The sequence below is a fragment of the Capsicum annuum genome, chromosome 12, assembly GCF_002878395.1.
Source record: "Capsicum annuum cultivar UCD-10X-F1 chromosome 12, UCD10Xv1.1, whole genome shotgun sequence".
Taxonomy (NCBI): Eukaryota; Viridiplantae; Streptophyta; class Magnoliopsida; order Solanales; family Solanaceae; genus Capsicum; species Capsicum annuum.
In genome coordinates this window covers 164,762,844-164,790,280 of record NC_061122.1, presented here as the reverse complement: position 1 = coordinate 164,790,280, position 27,437 = coordinate 164,762,844, and the positions used below count along the sequence as shown (strand labels likewise).

The window sequence follows — 27,437 nt, the reverse complement described above, 5'->3', positions numbered from 1 at the left end:
TGCTCTAAGTTCGAGTGGCTCACTAAGAGCCATGAGGATAGGTTACGAGTCGTGCCAGTGTCTAACCAATTTGAGTTCTGTGTTGCCTATGATTGGACCTTACAAGTCGTAGGGTCTGGTTACGAGTTGAATGGTTGGGTCATAAGGTTGACAGTGTATGGGGGTCTTGGTCACTGTCTTAGTTACGACTCGTGGTTACGAGTCAATGGTTGACTAGTAGTCAAAGGTGTCACTTTTTCAACTTTTAAGTTGGGGATACTTTGGACATTTCTCACTTAAACCTCTTGGACCCCACGACTTAAAGCCTTCCTTGGGACTTCATTATCACAGCATTCCCAATAAAAAACTCCCAAAATTCTCTCTCAAACTCTTTGTTCAAGCTAAGGCTAGGGTTTCAAAGAAAGTGATCATCTAGGGTCTAAGGGTGCTATCTCTTCCAAATTTCTTGGTATTTCAGGCATGTTACTCCTCTATCATTGTTATTTTATTAAAGAACATGTTTTAATGTATGGATTTCATGGTATTGTTATGGTTTTGAAATAAAGGTTGGGGGTTTTGAATGCTTATCATTGAATAATGTTTTCCCATGGTTTAGTTATGGTTTTCCATGTTTTAAATAGGGTTTTGAACATATGGATGCATGGGTATGGTGGTTAAACTTGAGAATTGTAATTTTCTCTTAACTTGTGATTTTCGAAGTGGTTATGACCCCAACCTTGTATTGTAAATTGATTTGTAGTAGTGAGAAAGGTTGGAATTTGAATTAGGGGTATAATGTATTCCCAAAGTGTTTGGTTTGACTTATTTCTTGAAACTAATGCATGGAATAAATGGTTAAATATTAAGGATGGTTTTGAAAACCTTGTGGGGTACACTGGAACCCTCCAAGCGAATTATTTGTGAAAACCTTGTGGGGTATATGAGAATCCTCTAAGTGATTTTAATAATGGAGTTGCGGGGTACATGAAAATTTACCAAGTGTTGACTTAATGACATTGCTTGCAAGCTCTAGTCGGTATGACGATATCGCTTAATAATGCCTTAATGATTGATTTCTGGAATCGGTGGTTTGGTTATGTGTTAAATATTTTAATTGGGCAATAATGGGGTTTGTGATAGCTAGCTGTGAAGGTATGAGTCCAAAGGACGGACATTGGAAATTTATGTTTGACGACATGAGGGTTGGTCTTGATGACCATGTGCTTGTGGGGTGCAAGAGAATCCCCCAAGACTATACACATAGGGCGAAGGGTACAAGGGAATTCCCGACCATCTATGATATCTTCGGTTCGTGCAGCTACACGCACTGGGGCCCGTTCAGGGGGTAACACTGGACCCATATAGCCCATGGGTGGATTTGTGACGGTGAAGCTATGCAACCCAGGCTAATATTTTAAGATGTATGCTAAACCTTTTTCCCTATCTCGGTACGATATATATATATATATGTATATATATATATGTACTTGCATATGGTTATTTGCATTGGTTTGATTTGGTTTTGAATTAATGGCATTACTTGATCTTTATCCCTAAGTTACATGCTAGTGTTCACCCAGCTAATCATCTTAGGGCACTGTATCCCCACGCGATGCAGGAACCAGCCATACTTTTACTTCTCCTGCTCAGTGACTTGGTGATTTGGGGATATCTTTTGGGGATAGCTTTTGAGTCAGACTGAAGTGGTGAGCTTCCATGCTCCAGAAGACCCCATTTCATGCTATGAATTTCTTTATGTCATTGTTATTTCTTTGGTTTTGGTTTTGGTTTTGGCTATGTTCGGGGATATTCTTTGGTTCTGACTAGAGGCTTTGTTGGACTACTATGGGCATGAACGGTGTCGGTATTGGTATTAGCATTGGTATTGGCATTAGGATTGGGATTGGTACTAGATGGTTAATTGGTTGTAGATTTTGGTTTTGGTTATAGACTCATCACAATGTCTTTAATTTGATGTTATCTTATCTTGTTATAAGTTCGGAATTCATTCGACATCGGGTGAAGGGTGGTCTACAGTTTAGGTATTGGGGGTGGTCTCCGGTCCGGGTTAGACTTGAGATACCCGACACGTCCAGGCCTTGATTCGCGTCGTGTTAAATCCCCCTTAAAGCAGTGATGGATGGATACTTTCGAAGAATTTGGAAGGGAATGGCCATTGATAAGGTTGCACAAGTAAATAGAAGTGTATTTCTTTGTAAGATTCCAATCTGTTGAGGATCGTATAAAGGTAGTGGAGGAAGGGGTTCAAATGTTCGATCGTAAACCAATTATGGTCAAGCCATGGAAACCGGATTGTGAATCACTAAAGAAAGAGTTGATAAGGCCCAATTTGGATCAAGATGCATGGGTTGGATGTAAAGTACTGGGGAAAACCTTTCCTAACCAGAATAACAGGGATAGTTGGGAACCCACTGAAAGCTAACAAAGCTACGATGCTCAAGGAGAGGTTAAATTTTGCTAGAATCATAGTTGAGATGCCGCACCCTGCAAAGGTTATGTTTGAGAATGAAATTGGTCAAATTGTTGAACAGAAGATTGTATATGAGTGGAAACAGTGATGTGCAATAAGTGCAAAAATTTTGGCCATGAATTAGCTGAGTGTAGGAGGAATCTGCGAGATGAGGCAGGGGAAGACAACACAAAGAAGAATAAACAGGTCATTGATCAACAGACAGACCAAACAGCTCAACCAAAAAGGCCAAAGCATGTACATCAAGAGAGGCAAAGTCCAACTAAGTTGAATGGAAGGGATAACATAAAGCAAATTCAACAAGGCAGGGGCCTAAGTAATGTAACAGAGATAAGTAACTCTTTTCAAGTGTTGGATAAAGAAAAACAACAAGGAAATTGCCCAACGTTGGGTGGAAAACTGGTGATACTAGCCCGAAAAAGAGTAGGGGTGGGGGAAAATCCCCCTCTGCCAATGGATAGTATTGATTTTTGGAACACCAGAGGGATAAACAGAAAAACTAAACATAGTGAAATGCATTTATTTATGCATAACACTAAAGTTGGACTATTTGGGATCCTGAAATCTAAGATTTAGAGACCAACAACTATTGCAACTTTTCTTAATCTTTCTAAGGGTTGGTTATTCACTACTAACCTAAATAAACATCCAGGAGGAAAAATATGGCTAGTGTGGAAGCCAAATATCTATGAAGTAAACATACTACTGGTGATTGCACAACTGTTACACTGTGTGGTAAAACATATTGGTATAATAAAAAGGTTTAACATGACAATGGTGTATGCGTTTAATGATTGGAATGAGAAGATCCTTGTGGCAGGACCTTAACACAATTAGTGACCAAGTTAAAGGAGCTTGGGTTGTAATGAGAGATTTTAATTGCCTCCTTAACCCAGAGCATAAAGTAGGGAGCGGGGTAAATATGGCAGAGTTCAGGCAATCTGTTGCTTATTATTCAATTAAAGATTTAAGATCAACAGGGGAGTACTACACCTGGACAAACAAACAAGGGCCAAATAATAGAGTTTTGAGTAAACTGGATCAAGTTTTGGTGAATAGTGAATGGCATGTGGAACTCCCAACTTCTCAAGTGCATTTCATTCATGATGGGTTATCAGATCATTGTCCAGCAATCATAAGTTTGGAAGGGATGAAAAATAAAAGGAAAGTAAGTTTAAATACTATAATATGTGGAGTTTATCACCTACATTTAAAGACAAAGTTAATAGATGTTGGGCACTGTACATAGCTGGAGGTAAAATATTTAAGTTGGTTGGTAAACTTAATAAGCTGAAAGGGGTATTTCTACAACTCAACATGGAGAAGTTTCATGATATAGAAAGACAATTAGATATGGCTTGGGAAAAACTGATTACGTTTAGACAAAACTATAGGCAGACCCCCTGAATACAAACCTAATTAATGATGAAATCAAACTTGCAAAAGAATTTACAGAGAAGAAAATAGCCTATGATGCATTCTTGAAGCAGCAATACAAGAGTCAATGGATTAAGGAGAGTGACTTGAATACAAAATTCTATCATGCAGTTCTCAAAGCTAGGAAAAATGCAAATAGGGTGTTTAGTGTCAAGGATGACCAAGGGATAGTGCAGACAGAGCCAACAAAAATTGCAAATGCTGTTATAAGCTACTATAAAAGGCTTCTAGGGGAGAATACTATGGACAAAATGAGGGTGTGTGCAGCTATCATTAACATGGGGCCTAAGGTAAGAGAGGAGCACAAAATAATGCTCAATGCAGAGTTTACTACAAATGAGGTGAAACAAGCTATGCGGAGCATAGTAGAGATAAAACACTACGACCTTATGGATATAGTATCAAATTCTTTAAAGATACATGGGACATTGTGGGGGTTGATATGGTACAAGGTGTGCTGCAATTCTTTACTTCTGGAAGAATACAAAAAGGGCTAAACTCCACTATCATAACCTTGATCCCAAAGAGTTCACATGCTGAAGTTGTGGGTGATTAAAGACCTATTTGTTGCTGTAACACAGTATATAAGGTGATTTCCAAAATGCTATGTTAAAGGATGAAGATGGTTCTGCCGGAGATAGTCTCTAACAATCAGAATGCTTTTGTACATGGATGAACAATTATACAGAACATCTTAATTTGTCAAGACCTGGTAAGACTATACAATAGGAAGAATGGGATAAAAAGTTTCTTGATTAAAATTGACTTGAGAAAGGCATATGACATAGTAGAGTGAGAGTTTGTAAAAGGAATGTTATTTGGACTGAATTTTCCTAGAAAATATATCAAATGGGTGATGGAATGCCTCACTACCCCTAGATACTCTATTTCTTTGAATAAAGGAATATATGGTAACATAGAGGGAAGAGAGGGCTAAGGCGTGGTGACCCTATATCACCACTACTATTTGTAATACGTATGAAATACTTCTTCAGGTTAATGAAATGGGTAGCTGCTCAACCTGGGTTTGAATTTCATACAAAATGCAGGAGTATTAGACTAAATCACTTATGTTTTGCAAATGACATGTTGATATTTTGTAAGGGAGAATTCACACCTATAATGTTCATGCTCAGAGGTCTACATACTTTTGTTGTCACCTCGGGTCTCACCACCAATGCTTCTAAATCCAACATCTTTCAAGAAAACATGAAAGAAAAGCATTGAATGACATCTGCGAATTGATTGGGTATGAGAAGGGAACAATGCCCTTCAGATATTTAACTGTTCCCATAAATGCTAAAAAACTTCCAACTTTGGATTGTGAAATTCTGATTGATAAAGTGGCAAGCAGAATCAACACTTGGGGGTCAAAAAACCTATCATACACAGGCAAAACAATGTTGATAAACTCAGTGTTTCTCCATATACCTGCATACTGGTCCTCCAGGATCTTGCTACCAACAAGGGCGATGAAGCAAATAAACTGTAATACCCGTGCTTTTTCTTAGCTTAAAAATCATCTCAAGGATGTTAGAACTTGCTTTGAAATAAGAATTCATTCTTATACACGAGGTATTTCCATAATTTTCACTTCCTATCATGTGGGAAATTGAATAAGATTTTCATCGATATATAATTCACCCAAATCCGACACCCGGACGAAGAGTTAGAGCCTTTTTAGTGAGACAGTGTTTGACCTGAGCCTTCAGCGCATCGCAGAGATGGATCAAATGAAAATTGTCAATTTCCAGTGTTGCTCCGCGATACTGGCACGTCGTGCCAAACATCTAGGTCGTAGACAAGGTGGCAATGCGATAGCTCCGCGTCGAGCCACCGTGCAATTTCCCAATTGTCAATTTCCAGTGGCACCGCCCGATAACGCCGCATTGCACCAAGGGCCCAATTCGGGAAATTTTACTAAAAATTTAAATTATGTGTCCAGGGTTAAAAGGGTCAATTCCCCCTATATAAGCTTCCAAATACGGGATTTATCCCTTATTCATCCAAAATATTGATATTTTTCTCAAATACTCCCATGAACTCAAGCTAGGGTTTTAATAGAAGGTCCAATTTCAAGAAGGTTTCACCATCAATCTTCACGAAATCACGAACTAAGGTATGCATAGTGTTCATTCATGGACTCCTTTCATCCATGAAATTCAAGAATCCCTTTTTAACTACAAGTTATGGATTTTCTTCATGTTTTCATGCTTTGTATGTTCTCTTTTATGTTGATAAATGAGGAATTGATTTCTATTCCATGATTTGATGATAAATTCCATGTGGGTTGATTAGTATAGATAAAGATTTACGAAATCTCATGACTAAAACCTTGTATGATGAAATTAGAATTTAATAATGATGTTTACATGTACCATGCCTGTCATATGTTTGATTAAATGCCTAGATGAAGGAATATTGTCTAAATAGCATGATATCATGAAAATCTCCATAAATGTACAAGCTTATGCCTATTAGACGTTTGATGAAATGCTTCAATAAACATATTGTGGTGATTATCATGTATTCAAGAATATCAAGTCATGTCAGTTTCCTTCTATCTAGTCTTGGGGGTACTTGTACCCAAAATATTAGCTGAGTGCCTAGATCCATGTCATGTTTTCACAATAATCTCAGTCAAGCTATGAACTCTTGACTTCAGATAGTCTTATGACTCAGGAAAAATCTCCATGATCTCATGACTCAGTCAATTGTCAGATATCAGTAGTATTCCGTCAGCCATGGAAATTAACTCAGTCCATGCTCAATTTAGTTCAATAAATCATGTTCAGTGTCCATTCAGATGGGAGTAGGAATTAGCACCGAGTGAACCCAAAGATGGGGACTTACCTGTTATATGAGGGTGTGATTCCTAGAAGTAATTCTTGTATTCCAAAACTATGTAGCCAGTATTGGTTGAGACATCGTAGCCTACTATATGAGGGTAGATGAGGTGGCTTAACCTGTTATGTTAGAGTTCCTACCGTTCTCACTAGAGCTACCTATTATATGAGGGTTACTCATATATTGTCCTTACCAGTGGCGCGGTATTGACACCCTTCCAATCAGGGCATAGATTGAACCCCAGCTCAACTATCATAGCACCTTTGGGGCATGTCGATTAGATAGAACTTTCCACAGTTTCATGTTATAGAATCAGGACTGTCAGATACAGTTAATCAGTCTTAGTAATAGAACTCAGATAGTTCTTCAAATTTCAAGACAGTCAGATACAGTTAACTCAGTTACAGTACAGAACTCAGATAGTTCCATTAGATTCAGGATTGTCAGCTATAGTCACCCATGTTATCAGTTATATTCAGATACAGTCACCTATGTTATCAACATTATTCAGATATAGTCCTTCATGTTATCAGTCATATCAGTTACTAGTATGTCACGTTATCAGTATACAGACTCAGAAATCATGAAATCACGTTGTCAATTACAGTTACATAATTATGTATGCATTCTCACGTTCATGTTAGACAGTTAGTTAGCATTAGCATGCATGTGAACCCTTGCATTTTGCCTTCGTCACATGTATACTCAGTACATATATATTGATGCATTCGCGCTATGGTTCTTTCTTTTTATGTTTCACCATAAGTTCAGAGACACGAGTTCCAGATCAGCAGTAGATTCCAGATTTAGCAATCAAAGTAGAAGTGAGTCCTCATCCTTCGAGGATATAATGATTTTCTATTATTTCATTGATTAGCTTATTACTTGGAGTTAGTTGGGGACATGTCCTATCAACTCCTTATTCAGATTCTTCAAACAGTAGAGGCTTTCAGACTAGATGCAGAATAGATACAGACTATCATGTTTTAGACTTCAGTTTTGTTTTAGGTATTCTATTACCCCACACAGATACATTATTCAGTTATGTTCATGATCGAACCTTATGGCCTTTCAGTGCATGTTTCCGCATTATTATGTTATCTTAGGCAGTATACAGATACAAATATCAGTCATGAGCTAGTTTGTGGTCCTTTGGGGTTATGAGCACCGTGTAGCATTCTGGTTCAGCAAATCGGGTTATTACATAAACGCACTATGCAGGGACTTTTTATGGTCTGGAAAAGCTTATTCAGAAAAGTTGCCTCTTATAGAATGGGACTTGGTATGTCAGCCTAAAAGGGAAGGTGGTCTGAGTATTCTAAATTGTACTAAATAGAATAAAGCAGCTAGTGGGAAATATGTGTGGAATATAGCAAAAAAATCTAACAATTTATGAGGTAAATGGGTGAATCATATCTAGATAAAGGGAGTAGATTGGTGGACCTACATAGTTCCATGAGATAGTTTTTGGTATTGGACAAAAAATATGCAGTATAAAAGAAAAAATTCAAGCTGGTTTCAGGGGTAATCATTGGCTAAAAGAGAATGGTAAGTATACTATCAAAGGAGGCTATGATTGGTTGACAGACACAAAAAAAATGGAGATTCTGGAGACCTGTCTAGAAAAATTTCAATATTCCTAAGCATAGCTTTATTTGCTGGATTTCATTATACAATAGGATACTTATAATGGTTAGACTACGGAAAATTGGGATTAGTCAGGAAGAGGGTTACCTCTTATGTGGAGTAGAGAAAGAATCTGTCCATCATCTCTTCTTCAATTGTGAATTCTCTCAGAAATATTTGGACACACTAAGGAATTGGGTAGGAATAAACACACAAAGCAACACATTATAAGATATTTTGAGATGTATGGTAAGAAAGAGCCAGAGAAAGGTGAGTAGAAGACTAATATGAGCACTAATAGCTGCATGTGCATATCAGATATGGAGGAAAAGGAATACTGCATTATAGGACCATAAATTACCAAGACCTACATTGGTTTGCAAGACTATCCAGGAGGAATGGAAGATCAAGACTGTATATATGATACAAACCAAGAAGAAGATGCGATAAAGAATGGCTAGAGAAAATTATATCTGTATAGGAGTATAAAGAATAGTAGGGGATGTTGAAGGAATAGTTAAGATGTGGAGTTTTTTATTTGTAGTTGGTAAAATCAGAAAGAGGCTGAGTAGGTTGTAATAATGATTAACAGTTTTGTTCTTAATAATACAGTTTGTTCAACCAAAAAAAAGAAATACTTTACAAGGTGTAGAAAAATTCACTTTTATATAGTGTATGTGTGTGATCGGTCACTCCAATAGTTAAGGTGTGTCTTCGACTTTTCGGATATAGTTTAGGGTGAAAATGATTACTTTTCCCTTTGAAGATTCAAAGATAACATTTCATGCAGTTAAGTTCTAAAAAATACAAAAAGATCCCACTACCAAAGTCTTATGATATATTCAATCCTAGCACCAAAGTTTTAGAAAATACAAACTAGATACTTTCTATAAATATATTACATCCCTATTTAGAACTTAAAAAAAATCAAAAATTTATTTGTTCCCCTCCAAAACCTCTTTGAACAGGTCAATTATCTGATCTCCAAGTCAATTTCTAGCCAATATTTGAAGCTTTTAATCAGAAAATTACTCCATAAGACAAACACCTCCTGAAGATCAGCCTTTGTGGGCTTCCATCATCCTAGAAGCTTGAAAAATTTTATCCATTATAGAAGAAGCTCAATTTTCAGGCAACCTCTTTCTAATTATTTTTCGGTGACATTTTAGTGGTTTATTTCACCAGTACATTAACACATTTGATTTGCTAAGAGATCCATCTTTGTGGTTTATTGTTTTGTATTAATTTACAATTATTAAGAAGTGAACAATAGTCTCGATCATTACTGATTTATTAGGTTGATTGTTGAATATATTATAGTAAGCAGTGATTATGGTGGTGAATAGGAAGAGACTTAAAAGTGTTGGAAGTGGAAGTCTCTTTATAAGGTGATAGTGTCCATTGTGCCGTGTCGCATTGGTATGTATCACAACATGGTTGGGAGCATAACTTAAAGTGGAGAACTAAATTATGAGCCTAGCAAATCGATCATCAGTTATTTAATGAATGCTAAAGGAAAAATCCATCTATCTTTCACAATAAATGATAGGTAAGTGGGGTTGTGCATACTTGATGTTGCCCATGATGGCTCTAGAAAAGTTTTGAGGGTAAAAATAATTGACAGGCATAAAAAGAAAGAAGGTTTTATACCAACATCAGACCCAGTCTCACACTCAAACCCTACTCAACTGGCAATCGATGAGGATCCATTTCAAAATGACTGTATTGCTGATCATGATCAAATAGATATGGATAAACCTGCAAGTGATGATGAGCATGATGATTATTTTGGACAACCTATGGATCACAATCCAATTACAACTTCAGTGATGACACTAATTTTTACATTACACAAATATTTGAAAGCAAGCAATGAATGAGATTACTATTAAAGAAAGCTTCGGTGAAAAAATCATTTTGTTTTAAATCCTAAAGAGCTATGCAAAATATTACAAGGTGAAATGTGAATTTGATAGTTGTGGATGGATGTTACAACCCAGTTAGTACGACAGGTCAAATCGATTTCACATTTTAAATATGCTAGTGATCACATATATGGGATCAAATATATTATGGCCAACCACAAGCACGCTTCGACAATTTTAATTTGTAATGACTTGATTTTTGGTGATTTTTGTGAATTATTATTTCTATGTGGTTTGACCATTTTACCCTTTCCTATAATTATTGTGGTATTTTTAGGGTATAGGGATGATTGACATGATTGTCAATGTATTTTAATGTGATTTATGTGAGTTTGTGGTTTTTAGAGGTTAGAAAGGCTTTATAGTTGAATTCAGTCAACATTTGTTGTTCGGTACATTGACTGGCAAAATGCACTATGCGATAAGATTCAAAACATCGATTTTCGGTTGGTAACATGGTTAATGTGATTTTACAACTTTTGTATCTCATTTTGACCCTCGAATCAAAGAGTTGTGAACTTGGATTTTGGGGGTCAATTTTGTGAAAATAATATATTTTAAAATCTGATATCGGCATTGAGTTTCGAGTGTCTAATTTAGTAGGGTAACATAGTTTGTTTGTATTTTTGAGATTCCAGATGAATCTCGAGGGTCCGCGGAGACTCCAACTGATACATTGTAGCTGATGTGATCGCTAAAGCGTCCATATGGCACTTAAGAGGCCTTGCATGCCTAACAAGTGCCGCTTTATCGGCAAGCTGGTTTGCTAAAGCACTAGCTGCTTTAGCACCACTTGTCCGCTTAAGCGGCCTGGCTTTAGTGCGCGGGTACCACTTTAGCGTACCTCGGTAATATATAAACCCCTTTCTTGATTTTTCCATTATTTTTGACACTTGAAGTTTCACATTTAGAGTTTTTGGCAATTTCTTTTATTTTCAAGCTTGGGTAAGCTCCGAATATATATTTTAATTATTTTTCTTTGATTCTTGTCATTTCAAGCTTGTTAAAACTCGATTTCAAAAGTGAAACTTAGAAATTTTAGCTCAGAAGGCCTAAATCAACAAGTTTTCGACTCAAACCCCAATTTCAACCTATTTTCACTTGGGTTTTCTTCTATGAGTTTCTTTAATCATGGGCGATAGATTTTTAAACAAGAATTTTGATTTTATCCTTTTTTTTTAAAAAACTCATTTTTGGAGTCTGTTTTGATTCCGACTCAAAAATGGGCAATATGAGTGTCGTTCGCTTTTTTTTTTTGACATGTAGATTCTATATTTGTATATTTTCATTAATTCTTAGTCCATTCGTAAGGGGAAGGCTCCACGTTGAAGACTTTCTAACATAATTTTCTTCATACGAGATAAGTTATGATTTAACTTTCTTCAGACTGATTGGATAGTTAATATTGATATACAATCATGTTATGGGTGTGAGAACTAATCATAAAAATGGTTTTATTATTTGTATGGCCATATGGGGGCCTGTGTTGTTATTTGGAGAATTTGAGATATTTTTGCTACGTGTGACCATGTGGGGTCTTATATGATGTTATTCACCTGGTATCTATGTAATTGGTTGTATTCTTCTTTGTGGAAATTGTATAAATTGAGAATTATGTGGTATAAAATGGCATATTATAGTATATCTTACCCTATTGGTATATAGATTATATTGGATCATGGATGGCTGGCTTGTTGAGTGAATTTTGGCTCATGTGCTTAGTATATTGGTTAGATTTGGAAATTCTCATTCTGGTTGGTTGTGAGAATTACATCCTTATATCATATACATTCATGACACATTGGTACCACCGTAGAAATACTAGATTTTCTGACAAAAAATATGATATCTTTAAAAATCCTCTATCGAGGTATGTATCGGAGAGAAGTTATAGCTATTGAATTGTATATGGGTTGATGAATCCCCATCGGTCCTACCTCAGGAGCACAACTCGGTAGGTGTATATGGAGGTTGTGCAATAATCTCTTGCATCACACCATCACCATCTTTATTGCGTTTCATATGTCATGCACATACTGTGTTGTATTTTTTTTATTGATTTGACATCTATCTATTTGTGCTTCTTTTCTATACTTGTATTTGATATATGTGTATATTTTAGAATTTTTAGTGGAGACGGTGTGTGAAACACCCTGGGGTTTGGCCCTTGAAAATTTCCTGAGCTTTGAGATCACTATACTTGTGATGACTTATCATACGAGTCATATGATATAACTCGTAAAGTGTCTAGTAATGGTAGTTGGGTTTTTATTATGGTTACGGTTTGGTGGTACGGGTTGTTAGGTATGGTGATGGGTCATTAGGACGATCCTTCATCAAATTAGAAACTTAGTAACTTTACTTGGCTCTGAGTACGAGTGGCTCACTAGGAGCTGTGAGGATAGGTTACGAGTCATTTTGACAAGTCATATGTTGTCCAGTGTCAATCCCTTTGGATTCTGTCTTGGGTACGACTAAAACCATACGAGTCGTATGGTCTGGTCACGAGTGGGGGTTAGGGAGTCGTATGATGGATAGTGTGTGGGTGTCCAACTCAATATTTTGGTGACGACTCAATGGTACGAGTCGTATGTTGTGGTCACGAGTCAAGGGGCCGACTCGTAACCACCTGTGATAACAGTTTAAGTTTAGGGTATTCTGGACATTTCTCCCTTGTAACTCCTTTTGATACCACGACATAAAACACCTTTTGGTACTTCATTAACCTATTATTCCCAATCAAATATTTTTAAAATCTCTCTCAAACTCTCTATTCAAGTAAGAGGATAGGGTTTCTTCAAGACAATCAATTAGGGGTTATTCTCTCTATCTTTCTTGGTGTCTAAGACATGTTAATCCTCCCTCATTGTTATTTTACAAAGAGAATATGTTCTAATGTATGATTTTTATGTTATTGTTATGGTTTGAAATAATGGTTATTTTTTTTGGATGTTCATGGTTGAATGTTTCTTATGGTTTAATTATGTTTTCTTTCATAGTTTTAGTATGATTTTGACATTGTACGATGCATATTAATGGTAAATGGATTTTGGGGTATTATGGATTCCCCAAATTACTTGGTTATGGTTTTAAAACTTATGTGTCCTCAATTTATTTGTTAGAATGCCAATGAGAATTCTTTTGTCACATAGTTTGTCTAATCTTTAAATTTTTGCATTGCATAAAATGTAATGGAGCTTAAATTGGTTTGGTTGGTTTAAAATGATTTGGAAAGCTTTGGTGGCCATGGTCTTGGTTTAATTGGAAACTTTGGAGTCAACTTGGTTTAATGGCTTTTGGTATGACAATATCAATGGTTAATTCCTAAAAATGACTCCTTGGTAAATAATTGGAATATGTAAATAGTTTTAATATGGGCTTAAGGGGGTGAGGGTGGGTGTAGAAAAGCCGTAAAAGGTGGAGGTCTTGGGGGGACCAATACTGGAAACTCATGTTTGCCAATGTAAGGTTTGATCCTGGTGACCGTGTGTATGACGTCACACTTTATATTTTAGGAGATGTACTAGTCATCTTAGGCTCTTTTCTCCGGTCGTGTGACTAACACACAGTGTGCCCTTCCAGTAGGGGGAGATGAACCCATATAGCCCATGGGTAGTTTTAGGATGTCAAAGATACACACCCCAGGTAAAGGTTTTAAATGCATACTAAACCTTATTCCCTATCCCAGCATGGTATATATATATATGTATATATGTGATTTCATGTGGTTAATTGATTTGTTTTTGAATTGCTGACGTTATTCTATCTTATCTTGAGTACATGCTAGCGTTCACTTCGCTAACCGTCTTTGGGCAATGTATCCCCACGTGATGGAGGAATCGACCATACTACCATTCCTCCTGCTTAGTTACTTAGATTTGGGGATAAATTTGAGTTAGATTGAAGTGGTGAACTTTCATATTCTGGAAAACTTCATTTCATACTATGGACTTCTTTTGTTTCTTGGATTTTGATTTTGGCTACGGTAGGGGGCATGTACTGACCTGATGTTATTTGATTCTAGTTAGAGGATTTGTCAAACTAGTATGGGGATAGACGGTGTCAGTATTGGTGTCAGACTTGGTATTACTATTGGCATTGGGGTTAGCACCAGTTCGATAATTGGTTGAGGTTGTTGGATTATGATCATAGACTTTATTTAATGTCTTTAAACTATTATTTTTATATGTTTAGAATTTATTTGACATTGGGTACAGGGCGATTATGATTGGGTATTAGGGGTGGTCTCTAGTCCTAGTTAGACTTGAGATGCCCAACACGACTGGGCCCTAGTTCGGGTCATGTTAGTATGGGCTACCATTTGGGATATTTTTTACTACAGGTGATGTGCCCATAGTGTGTATGTTATATACTTTATTTTCTACTTTGCTCAATTGGTCTATGATACCTACTGTATACAAGTGGACCGTACTCACCCCTACTGTGCCCTTTCAATGCAGATCCAGGTATGAGTGCACCGCATTTTAGCTAATTTGGGCGAGATTTGGAGTATTTTTGATGTAGTGGTCGGTTTATACTTCCTGAGGTGATCTACTACCTTCCCTTGTTTAGTTTATATCTTGTTTTCATATTCAGGGACAAATATGTTTCTTTTGGACTATCAGTTGTATATTTTAACTTTAAGATGTATTTGGTTGGTTCTTACATTGTGACAACAGATTTTGGGAGACTTGTGGTATCTTTGTTATATATTTTTCTACTATTATTATATATGTGTGGTTCGACTTTGTTCTAGAAGCCTTACCTTGGGTTTTGGTGTTGTTTTCTCTTTTCATATCAATGTGGATGATAGGATTACTTGTCAAGGCTTACCGCGATAAATGCCATAATGACCCTTGGTTGTGGGTCATGAAAAATTGATATTAGAGCAGCCATGTTTATTGATTTCACCAGTGTAAAAACAGGGTGCTAGTAGAGTCTCGTGGACCAGTACATAGACGCTCGTATCTATCTTCAAGAGGCTATATAAGATATCTTTAGGAAACTTTCTTGTTTCTTTGATATCCTTAGGAAACTTTCTTGTTTTGTTCCTTATCGGGCATGTCTTTCATACCTTGTGTAATAAATCATATTTCACTATTTTCTATGCAAATGGTGAGAAGTAGATCCCATGATGTTAGCAATGCGGATCCATTATCCAAGGAGAGAGCTTAGTCTAGAGGGCGAGTTGCGAGTTGTGGATGGGCCCAGGGTAATGATGGGCATGAGGATCTGCCCCTTCCAGAGGTATTATACAAAGGTTTACAGAAAAACCAACTATGCTTTGCTTTTCTTTAAATCTCAAGTCTTCTGAAATAAGGTGGATTCTTTATCTAAAATTTGAAAATAATCTAGTCATGGGGTGCTTATAGCACAAACAATCTTGAAACAACAATCTTTAATTGGGGTCTATTGACCCATGCATCAATCTCATGTTAGAACATCTAAAAATTCATACTTGGTAATGTAAACAATCATAAATCATCTTAAAATCTGGAAATTTCAGCAATATGTATGGAAACATAAACATAATCATGTATTTCAACTTCTAAATCATGGAAAACCTCATAATCTTGCAAAGAATGATAATGGGTATAAACCCTAACTTGAATTTCATCGAAAATCATATAAATTGTAGTAAATTTGTAAATAAAATTAAGTTTTGGACACAAGGATGAAAGAATTATCCTTGTTCAAACCCCACATTCCTTAATTGATGATCTTAGATGAAAGGCCCGAATCTTGGATTCCTATGGATACTTTGGAGATGAATTCTTAGTGTTCTTATATTAGGAAACCTCAATCCTAACTTATCCTGGAGAGTTAGTGGAGGAATTCTTGAGTTTCTTGGAGAGGAAGTATGAGCCTTAGGTTTTGTTTAAGAGAGAATAATGAATGGAGCATAAAGTGCTCTCAAATATGATAAATCTTATGCTTTTGGATGGATTGAGGGATGGGTAATTTACCAAAATGCCCCTTTTAAACTTTTAAACGAAACTGGAAAACATACATTTTCCCGATCTGGGTGGCCACCTCAATGCGTCACTATAGCGGTGGCTCACTGGAAAATGACAACTGGAAAATAGGCAGACTCCACGACACAGAGTCATCGTGGTACCCCTTTGGAATGACATTTTGGCACATGGCGTGACACGCTATTATCGTGCTGGACCTCTGGAAATTGACAACTGGGAAATTGTCCCTCTCCACGATGTGCCAATATCATAAGGGCCATTGGAAAATGACAATTGGGATTTGACACTACTCCGTGGCACGCTAAGGGTCTAAATGACGGTGTTTTGCGACTGGAACTTTAAATAGCCATAAATTCTTACCCGATTATCGTATTTTGGTGAATCTTATATTGTTGGAAAGCTAATTCAATTTCCTATGCCATGGAAAGTGCAAATCCAAAGAATTCCATACGAAATAAGCATCACTTATTCTAGAAGCTACTCCTTGTCATTTTCGAGATGAGTTTAAGCTAGGAAAAATTGCGGGGTATTACATATATCTAGAAGCCTTGTTTGGTTACATGTAGGATGATAACTTTATGCTCTTAATTGGATTATTACATCCCTGCTAAACGATGTAGTTGTAATGTCCAAATTAGGTAAAAGATTAGAGGTTTGGAGACCATGATCATGCGATAAACCCTACGAATCAACAACCAAGATAAGCAATTTAATGAATGAAGTTCAATGGCGTATTCTGATTATTCGTAAGCCTTAACCCAAGATCTCTATCCACTGATTGTCCAAAGTCATTACTTTTCCACATTAGTTTTGTTTATTTTTAGTTTATAACTCTAAAACTCTCTTGGTTACTGTATCTCAATTGTTAAACTAGAATTGAGTAGTAAGTCCCTGTGGGATTGATATTCGGCTTTCTTGAAGGACACTTTATTACTTAGTAGACTACGTACACATGCGTATGCGCTTGTGCGCTTTCACTGATCAAGCTCAAAGCGTGCCACATATAAAGGGATCACCCAAACAGAAACCTACACAATCCACAAAGCGAGTCCAAGAATTCCAAACTCAAGAACGAGCAATATAACTAAATGGTCAACCCTAAGATGCACCATGGAAACAAGACACATTTTATGCCTAAAAACAAGGAATTTATGCTTCCACTTAGTTTTTTTATGGATATGAGGTGTTTATTGCTTGATTGCAGGCAATATAGGCACGAAGCACCTTGGGATAAAAACTGGAAGAAAAAGCCTTGGAAATTGTGAAGTCGGATCATCTAAAGAGTCAGTTGATAAGTCATCAAATCATCATATGACTCGTAGCCTGACCTGTGAACAAAGCAGTGACAAAAGACTAGCTAAAGAAACTAAGTAAAAGATGTTCATGACTCATAAGGAGTTACTACGAGTCGTGACAAACAATCATAAAGAGAACAAAAACTTAAGCTACCTTTAAGAGGTGAAGTCAGAGAAAGGCGCGAGTTATAAGATCTGATTATGACTCATAATGATGAGTTGTAAGATGACCATTGTACAAAAGGCCTGAAGAACAAGGTCCAGGTGGTGACGAGTGAAGACCACGAGTCGTAAGGTATAGTTATGACTCATGAGAATGAGTTGTAAGGATAACAGAAATGTGAAGACTTGAAGATGCAATTTTTCTGGAATGGCTATGACTAGACATCATACGGCTCATAAGGAGACCTTATGAGTTATTACGATTGCCTAATTGCTTTTCCTTGTTCATTTTTACTAGGATTTATTTATTATTTTGAGATATTATAAATACCTTAGGGTTATTCCTTTATTAGGTTAAATACTTTTACATTAGTTTTACTACTTTTATCATACTTTGATCATTGAGATTTTTGGTTTTTATTCAATTAAAGACGTTGGATTTTCTTTCTCTTATTATTGTGCAATTAATTACATATGTTCTTTACTGATTATCATGGATTGTTGCATGAACATGAGTGGCTAATCTCCCTGGCTAGAGTTGTGGGAACCCTGGTGGATTACTACATAGAGGAGGTAGGAGATCCATCTATTCTATTATGGTTGACTGTATCTTAATCTTGTTTATAGTAACTGACCTCAGAGCTACTGTAGAAGCTTGAGGATTGCCCGTATTCGATAACGTCTTCACAAGGGAGTTTGAGATTATGAAAAGGAATTATGAGAGTAATTTGAGATTAACATCTATCTTATACTTCCTCCATCTCATCTAATCAACTTGAGACTCAAAATGTGAAAGTTGAACTGAGGCTATAGGCAAGAGTAACCCCCCGAGTCTGGTACCCCAAATGCTACACGGTGCTCATAATCTCGTAGGATCACAAGCTAACCCATGACTGGTACCTGCTGTAATAACTGAGTCATAATAATAAATAATGCAGAATAATGGGCTGAAATGCCATAAGTTTTAAATCTAAAATACTAATGAAAAGAAAATAATAAAGTTTGATAAAACATTAGAATCTAAAATATTGAATACTGTCTGAACATCTAGTCTAAAAAGCCTCTAAACTAAACTATCTGAATAAGGAGTTGATGGGACAATCCCCCAACTAACTCCATCTACTAAAATACTGAATCTAATCAGATAATGAAATAAAAGAATATTCTTAAATAATGAGGACTCACTGCTAGTCTATTGCTACTAGCTGAATGCCTAAATCGCTAAGAATGCAATGTGGCCCATACATCTGAACCTATGGTATAAAAAACCATAGAACAAAAGAAAAGTATGCGTCAGTACGTGTGAATGTACTGGTACAGAAAGAGAGGTAAGGCTGAATGCAAGGGTTCATATCCATGAACTATAACTGACTGAATAACATAGACATGACAGCGTAAGAATACATGCATAAAGACATAACTGTAACTAAAGTCATAAAGATTATGAATACTGAGTTTACTGATAACATGGATTACTGATAATTGCTATAATTGATAACTGATATACTGTTTACTGAGTGACTATGTCTGACAGTCCTATTTCTGATGAAACTAGCAGAGTTCCATACTGTTGAGTGACTGTATCTAACAGTTCTAAAATCTGTAGAACTACCTGAGTTCTTTACCAAACACTGAGACGGAGACTGTGGGAGGTAATCATCTAACTGATATGCCCCTTTCTGAACTATTTGGGGTCCAACCTATAACCCAGTTGGAAGGGTGTCTATACCACACCACGAATAAAGACAAGATATGAGGTAACCCTCTCTGATAGGGAGCTTTTTCGTTAACCCCTCACTGGTAGGAGAACTAAAATAAGATGTATTAGCCCTAGACTCGTAGGGTTATATCTTAATCTACGTTGGCTATGTAGTTCTAAAATGCAAGGATTGCTTCTAAGGATTACACCCTCTGTTGGTAGGTGAGCCCCCATTCTTGGGTTCACTAGGCTGAATCCTACTCACAGCTGAATAGATACTGGACTGATTTCCTAGTTCATACTAGGCTGGACTGATCTGTTACTGATTATACTGATTAACTGAACTGAACTGAGTTTACTGAGTTCCGTTGATTGACGGAGTACTACTAAGTTCTGTTATCTGACTGAGTTTACTAAGGACTGAACTGAATACTGAATGGGATTGGATTGATACTGAGTTTACTGAGTTTTCTTGAGTTCTGTAACTAAACTAGAGTACTACTGATCGTGACATGATTAAGATTGTTCTGTAACTGACACTGGCTCTAGGCACACAACTAACTTGTCGAGTATTAAATACCCCCAGGACTCGATATCATAAAAATAATGAGACATGATAATTCTTGAATACTTGACAATAGTAAACAACTCACAATATGATCTTATGAGGCAATAGAAAGATGACAAGGCATTCATTTCCCTTGTATAGCGCAACCAGAAGAAAGAACGCCATGGGGTCACCAGGTCAGATAAAATGCAAGCAGCTAAAAATCTTGTTTTCCATCAATTGTCAACGGGTCCGAGCTTCCCAATATTTCCATCCCAACTACAGCTGAAAGTGGGGAGACAAGAGTCAGACTAGATCTAAAGCAAATTGGAGTACAGGTGAATAGGTCAAGACACTTACAAGCGAAAAGGAACAACTTTCTGTAGATGATACCTTCCTTTTAGTACCAAAAAACATAGATCTAATGCCGAAGACTTCACTTAAAGAAAGCAAAGGTCAGATTCAGAAGTGTACAAGAAGAAATGAAATGCTTACATACTCATGCAAGCTAGATCGAAATGAACAACAAAGGAAGGGTATTGACCACCTAGAGCTAAACAAGGATAGATTGAAGCTTCAGGAATATAGCAATGGAGAAAGAGGTGGTGAAAGGGAAAGATCAGCTAAGAAGATTAATTTAGAAACCCTACTCTTTCTTAAAAGAGTAACATGGGACGGATAAACCAAGTGGGTTGAACCTTGTTTATTTGGTCAATTTTTGGACCACATAGGTTTAAAGTTTACAATTTCCGTACATGTATTCAAAACTTCTTTTAAGTTGATTAATAAAAAGTCAAATTAAACAAAAAAAAAGATCTTATGAGGCATTTCATCAAACACATACAAGGTATAGCATTAACATGGAAGCTATTGTGAACATGTAGGTATAGCATAAGTTCATCATTTAGTCCACCAAAGGATCATAAAAGCACCATAGTCTCAATTTAGCATTTTATCAAACACATGGAAGGCATAACTTTATACTTGGGTATGATCAACAATGCTAATACATCATAACTTCATAATTCAAGGGTTTCAATATAAGAGAATCAAATTTCAACTTACATGTTATCATAATATCAAGAAATATATAAAGATTTCAACTTGGAGCCCATTCCACAACATAAACATGATTACATTCAAACCCACAACATATAAATCACAATTCATGTTTTTGAAAGAAGTTTCTTGAACTCCAAGGGTGGAAGGGACCCATGGATGAACATTTTAGATACCTTGTTGAAGAATTTCTGGAAATTAATGGTGAAATCTCTTGAATTTGATCCTTGAATTGATAGACCTAAGGTTTTGTTCTTAAGGATTTTATGAATAATGATTGTATTATGCCTCTAAAGGGGCTAAATCATTTTTTAGGGCTAAGAGGCAGGGAAAAAAACCTAAATAACCCTGAGGACGTGATCTTTTAATGACTGAAAATTGACCCAGTGACGTACAGGTCGACATGGCGCATCGATGGTATCAATGCGATATCTAACACGTCATGCCAAGATAGTGTCGGTTCACTGGAATTACACGATGATAGCTGGGGAAAATATTAACCAACACAATGGGTGATGCGGCACGCCAAGATCGCGTTGGTCCACTATTTTGGGATTCCAAACATGGTTTAAACGAGGTCTAAAAAATCCAAAATTTGTCCTAACATACCTATTGACCTTCCTAATCATGAATTAACTAAGATGTAGGCATTTAAAGGACATTAAAGTCTCGAGATGAGATTACCAACTTTTGAAGGGTAAAAATAAATGAAGTCTGAATACTTAGGTAGAAATTTCTAAGTCTGCGACCCCTTAACAAGCTTAAAGGACTAAATTAAGCTAGAAAATTTTACGGGGTCTTATAATATCTCCCCTTTGGGAATATTCATCCTCAAATGAGACTGACTGAACTGAGAGTACTAGTAGGCTGAATCTACTTACTGGATATGAACATCTGGGACATGACTATAGGACTGATATTACTGACTTGCTGAATTTCATACTGAATATGCATATCTGATGCATAAGTACATGACTGAGTTGATTCATGAATGCATGACTGGGAGTACTGATAAGCTGAGTTTCTCATACTGATCATGTATATCTGATGCATGAATACATAACTGAACTAACTCATGAATATATGACTGAATATGCAATGATAAATGATACCAAGTTTGTAATGGAAATTTGAGCATGAAACTGAATAAGATTAAGGAAAACCATTACCTTGGACTGAGTCTGGATTAGCAGAGAAGAGGTGAGGATACTTGGTCCGCATGTCTTCTTCTGCTTCCCAAGTAGCATCCTCAAGAGACTGATTCCGCCAAAGAACTTTGACTAGAGGGACTTCTTTGTTCCTCAGTTTACGAATCTGGTAGTCGAGTATTTCGACTGGAATCTCTTCGAAAGAGAGGTTGTTTAGAATATCTAGGCTCTTTATAGGGACTACGAATGCTGGGTCACCTATGTACTTCTTAAGAAAGGGGACGTGAAACACTAGATGAACTGAAGATAGATCTAAAGGCAATTCGGGCTCATAACCTACTTTGCCGAAGCGACTGAGAATTTTTGAAGGGATCGACATATCAGGGACTGAGATTTCCCTTCTTGCTGAACCTCTTATCTCCTTTCATTGGAGAGATTTTCAAGAATACTAAATTATCGATCTCAGACTTAGGATCATTTACTGAACACGCCTGAACTGGGAACATGAGAACATAACTGAGCCTGAAATATGATACTTAGGCTGATATCAGGCACTAAACTAAGCCCCTAAATACATGGCTCACGACTGAGATTAGAACTTAAGGGTCAACCTATGAGTACCCACCATTCCAAACTGGACTTGTTACGTGAGGAGGAAAATAAATAGAAGGTCGAGGCTATGGAAGCTTGGGGGATTATAATGAATCCCCTCCTTGGGACACTATGTCCCATGGAGAATTCTAACTTTGCTGAAATATTGAGGAAAACTGGGGCGATGCACAAGGCACCTACGAACCGAATCGTGACTGAATATCTGGGATCTAAAACTGAGACATGATACATGAACTAAACTGAACATGCAACTACCTGGTTGGTCCATCTTATATTGGTGACATTCATGAGGCTTCGAATAGCATGAATAAATGTAAAGATGAGAAACCATATGAACTTATCCGTCTAACTACTAAACTGAATCACTGGTTTTGCGGACTAACTTATGCTGAAAACTTATACTCGGCTGAAGCCTTTTGATGGCACTCTTTCTATAGATTTCTAGGGCTTTGGGGAGGGGGTTAAGGAAAACTTGGCATGGTCTGAATAAGTTCTGTAATAGGAGTCATGGCCTATGACACATCGTCTAAGATAAAGTGGCTAAGCCTTATGCACTGCAACTAAAATTCTTAAGCTTAGAGATATCTCTTAAATATCCTTTCAACTATACTTTCCACCTTAGTACAACCCTTCACCTGAGACTACTGAAAGTATTCACATGGGTGCTGAGCATGAATGTATAAGCATACTAACTTGTCGAGTTAACTGAATAACGGATATCTAAATACTGGGTCTGCAAGACTGAACTGTACTTATCTTGAATAACTGAACTAAAATCGTAGAGTGTTGTGTATACGAGGTAAGGACTGACTGGATAATATGGAATAACTAAGCATGAATTCATGAAAACTGTATTATTTGTGAATGCAAGACCAAGCATATAATATGATTCTGAAATAGTCTATAAATTGAGGTACTAAAATACTAAAAATTTGAGTAACTGATAATTGTACGCTATGGTCGAGCAATCCTGATATTAAACTGAGTTACAGATCTGATTACTAGACTGAGACTGAGGCTGAAACTATAGCTGAGACTGTAATGATAACTGTAATCGAGATGGCAATGGGGCTGAACACACTATAAGGAATAAGAGTAGTAGTCATGAGCTGCATGACCTAAGTTTGGAGTTTTCTGTACTCATGGAACATGGTTCGTACTACTGAGTAAACTAGAACTCCTTATGATGGGAATTGAAAGCGCACATGGTTCTATGGAAAGTGCACAAATATGTTTCATAACTATAGAGTTGACATATAAGGCCTGAGTAGGTACCGTGATAGCTGAAGTATAAAACTTTGCACAGAGGTAAAGATGAGTTGGTCATCATTCCTAGTCTTTACTTTTCTACACGTACTAATATTCCTATTGAAATATGGATGCCTGACTTCCTGAGATATTATAACCGAACATTTCCTGTATACCTATTAGACTACGATAGACTAACCCACTGGGGTAGAGAGTGAGAAAGGTTTTGTTAATATTTGGTCTAACTTTAAAGTTAACTGCTAGGAAAAGAGTTACAAAAGACAGAAAAGCTCCTGGATCTAATGAGGAATAAACATGTAAATAGGAGGTCTGTAATGTACCAGTGACTGCATCAGGAGAACTTTCCCGACCTTGACTGGACTAAAGTGCATAAAGCCTATTTGGGCGCTGCCCACTGGCGACACTGGACCTAACTCACCACATCCAAAACATACATCACTGCTGGCTCTACACACCCCCTTATGATTCTTACTATATTATTTGCAAAATAGGTTGGTACGAACACCGCTTGCACTACTCTGGGTCTTGGAGCCTAGCACCCCATTATGACTGTCATCCTTGAACTTTGGTACTGGGAACTAGCTGAAGATGGAACTGGGGTTGAGGATTTTGAGCAGAACTGAGAATGATTCCCACCCTCTGACTTAGGCTGAGCGAAGCTGAAACTACCTGTTCTAGCTCTCTTATTTTCTGTCTCCTTCTTTTTAAGTTTCTGCTCCTCAATCTATTGAGCATGGACCATAAGCCTAAACATATCCATCTCTTTAATAAACATCGTAGTCCTACACTCCTTAACTACTCTACTCGATACCCTAGACACTAACTTTCTCATTTTGGATCTATTGTTTGCTACTACATGAGGAGCATACCTGGCTATCCAAGTAAACTTGAGGGAATACTCTTTTACACTCATACTGCCTTGCCTGAGATTGATGAACTCTAACACCTTGGCTTATTTCAGTTCTAAGGGGAAGAATCTATCTAAGAAGGCCATAGCAAACTCTTTCCATTCTATGGGCTCTGAATCCTCATCCCTATCTAATTTTCAATGCTTAAACAACATATGGGCTATATCTTATAGCTGATAGGTAGCTAACTCAACACTTTTATTGGAAGTCACTCCCATGATATCTGTGACTTTCTGAACCTGATTGAGAAACTCCCGTGGATCCTCTTCTGGCTTAGATCCTGAGAATAAGGGAGGATTCATTTAGGTGGTGCCAAATCTTGGCTACAACAAAATTGACCACTGGGTTGGCCGGAACAGTAGCTGGCCATTCATTCTGAGTCGCTATTGAATTGGCTAGAGTAGTGAATGCAGTTCTAAATTCCGTATGAGAGACGTGCTCGTCCAGGGGATCTTCCGGAATGGGATGAGGTGCTGACTGGTTTCTGTTCTTTTCATTAGTCCTCTTGGGAGGCATATTTCATAAATGAAAGAAAAAAGCAGATTAGAATAAGAGTTTGAGTTGAGCTCATGCCCACTCATACGATATGAATACTATAAGAAGGAAAACTGTTCTTACAACATCTCATAGCCTCCTGTACATAAATGTGGCATGCTACACACCCATGCACAAGACTCTACTAGATATGTCTTTCAGACTTCCTAGGACTCTATTGAACCTTAGGTTCTGATACCAAGTTTGTAACACCCTTAGTCTGGTACCCCGGATGCTACACAGTGCTTATAATCCCGAAGGATGACAAGCTAACCCATGACCGGTACCTGCTGCAACAACTGAGTCATAATAATGTATAATGAGGGATAATGGGTTGAAATGCCATAAAGTTCAAATCTGTAATACTGATGAAAAGAAAATAATAAAGTCTGATAAAACATTAGAATCTGAAATACTAAATACTGTCTGAACATTTAGTTTTAAAAGCCTCTAAAATGAACTATCTAAATAAGGAGTTGATGGGACAATCCCTCAACTAACTCCATCTACTGAAATGATGAATCTAATAAGATAATAAAATAAAAGAATATCCTTGAATGATGAGGACTCATTGCTAGTCTACTGTTGCTGGCTGAACATCTAAACTGCTAAGAATATGCTGGGGCCCGTATGTCTGAACCTATGGTATAAAATACCATAGCGCAAAAGAAAAATATGCATCAGTACGTGTGAATATACTGGTATGCAAAGTGAGGTAAGGCTGAATGGAAGAGTTCATATGCATGAACTACAACTGACTGAATAGCATGGACATAATTGCGTAAGAATACATGCATGAAGACAAAACTGTAACTAAAGTCTAAAGATTATGAATACTGAGTTTATTGATAACATGGATTTCTGATAATTGGTATAACTGATAACTGATATACTGTTTGCTAAGTAACTGTGTCTGACAGTCTTGTTTCTGATGGAACTAGCTGACTTTTGTATTGTTGATTAACTGTATATGACAGTCCTAAAATCTGTAGAACTATCTGAGTTCTTTACTAAAGACTAAGACTGAGACTGAGACTGTGGGAGGTAATCATCTAACCGACATGCCCCTTTCTAAACTGTTTGGGGTCCAACCTGTAACCCTTGTTGGAAGAGTGTCAGTACCATGCCATGGGTAAAGACAAGCTATGACTTAACCTTCTCTAACTGGGAGCACTTCCGTCAACCCTTCATTAGTAGGAGAACTCGAATGAGATGTATTAGCCCTAGACTCGTAGGGTTATATATTAATCTACGCTGGCAATGTAGTTCTGGAATGCAAGAATTGCTTCTAAGGATCACACCCTCTGCTGGCGGGTGAGCCCCCATCCTTGGATTCACTCGGTACTGAATCATACTCCCAAGTGATTAGACACTAGACTGATTTCCTAGTTCATACTATGCTGGACTGATCTGTTACTGATTAACTAAACTGAACTGAGTTTACTAAGTTCCGTTGACTGACAAAATACTATTGAGTTCTGTTATCTGACTGAGTTTACTGAGGACTGAACTGAAAACTAAATGGGACTGGATTGATACTGAGTTTACTGAGTTTTCATGAGTTCTGTATCTAAACTAGAGTACTACTGATCGTGACATTATTGAGACTATTCTGTAACTGACACTTGCTTTAGGCACACAGCTAACTTTTCGGGTATTAAATACCCTCAGGATTCGATAGCATGAAAATAATAAGACATGACAATTCTTGAATACTTGACAATAGTCAACTACTCACAATACGACCTTATAAGGCGTTTCATCAAACACATTCAAAGTATAGCTTTAACATGGAAGACATTGTGAACATATAGGTATAACATAATTTCATCATTTAGACCACCAAAGGATCACAAAAGCACCATAGTCTCAATTTAGCATTTTATCAAACACATGGTAGGATACCATGATCGCAACCCTTGGA

The 27,437-nt window shown here is 37.0% G+C and overlaps 1 protein-coding gene across 2 annotated transcripts in view; it reads left to right on the top strand.

Moving 5' to 3' along the window:
• Positions 1-15,036, top strand: part of LOC107851767 — a 28,082-nt gene extending 13,046 nt beyond the window's left edge. For both annotated transcript variants that reach the window (XM_047400434.1, XM_047400433.1), the window contains one exon: positions 14,766-15,036. In XM_047400434.1, coding sequence (XP_047256390.1) covers positions 14,766-14,797 — 32 coding nt within the window. In that variant the 3' untranslated portion in view covers positions 14,798-15,036. The remainder of the gene's footprint in view (positions 1-14,765) is intronic.
• Positions 15,037-27,437: the final 12,401 nt, after the last annotated feature.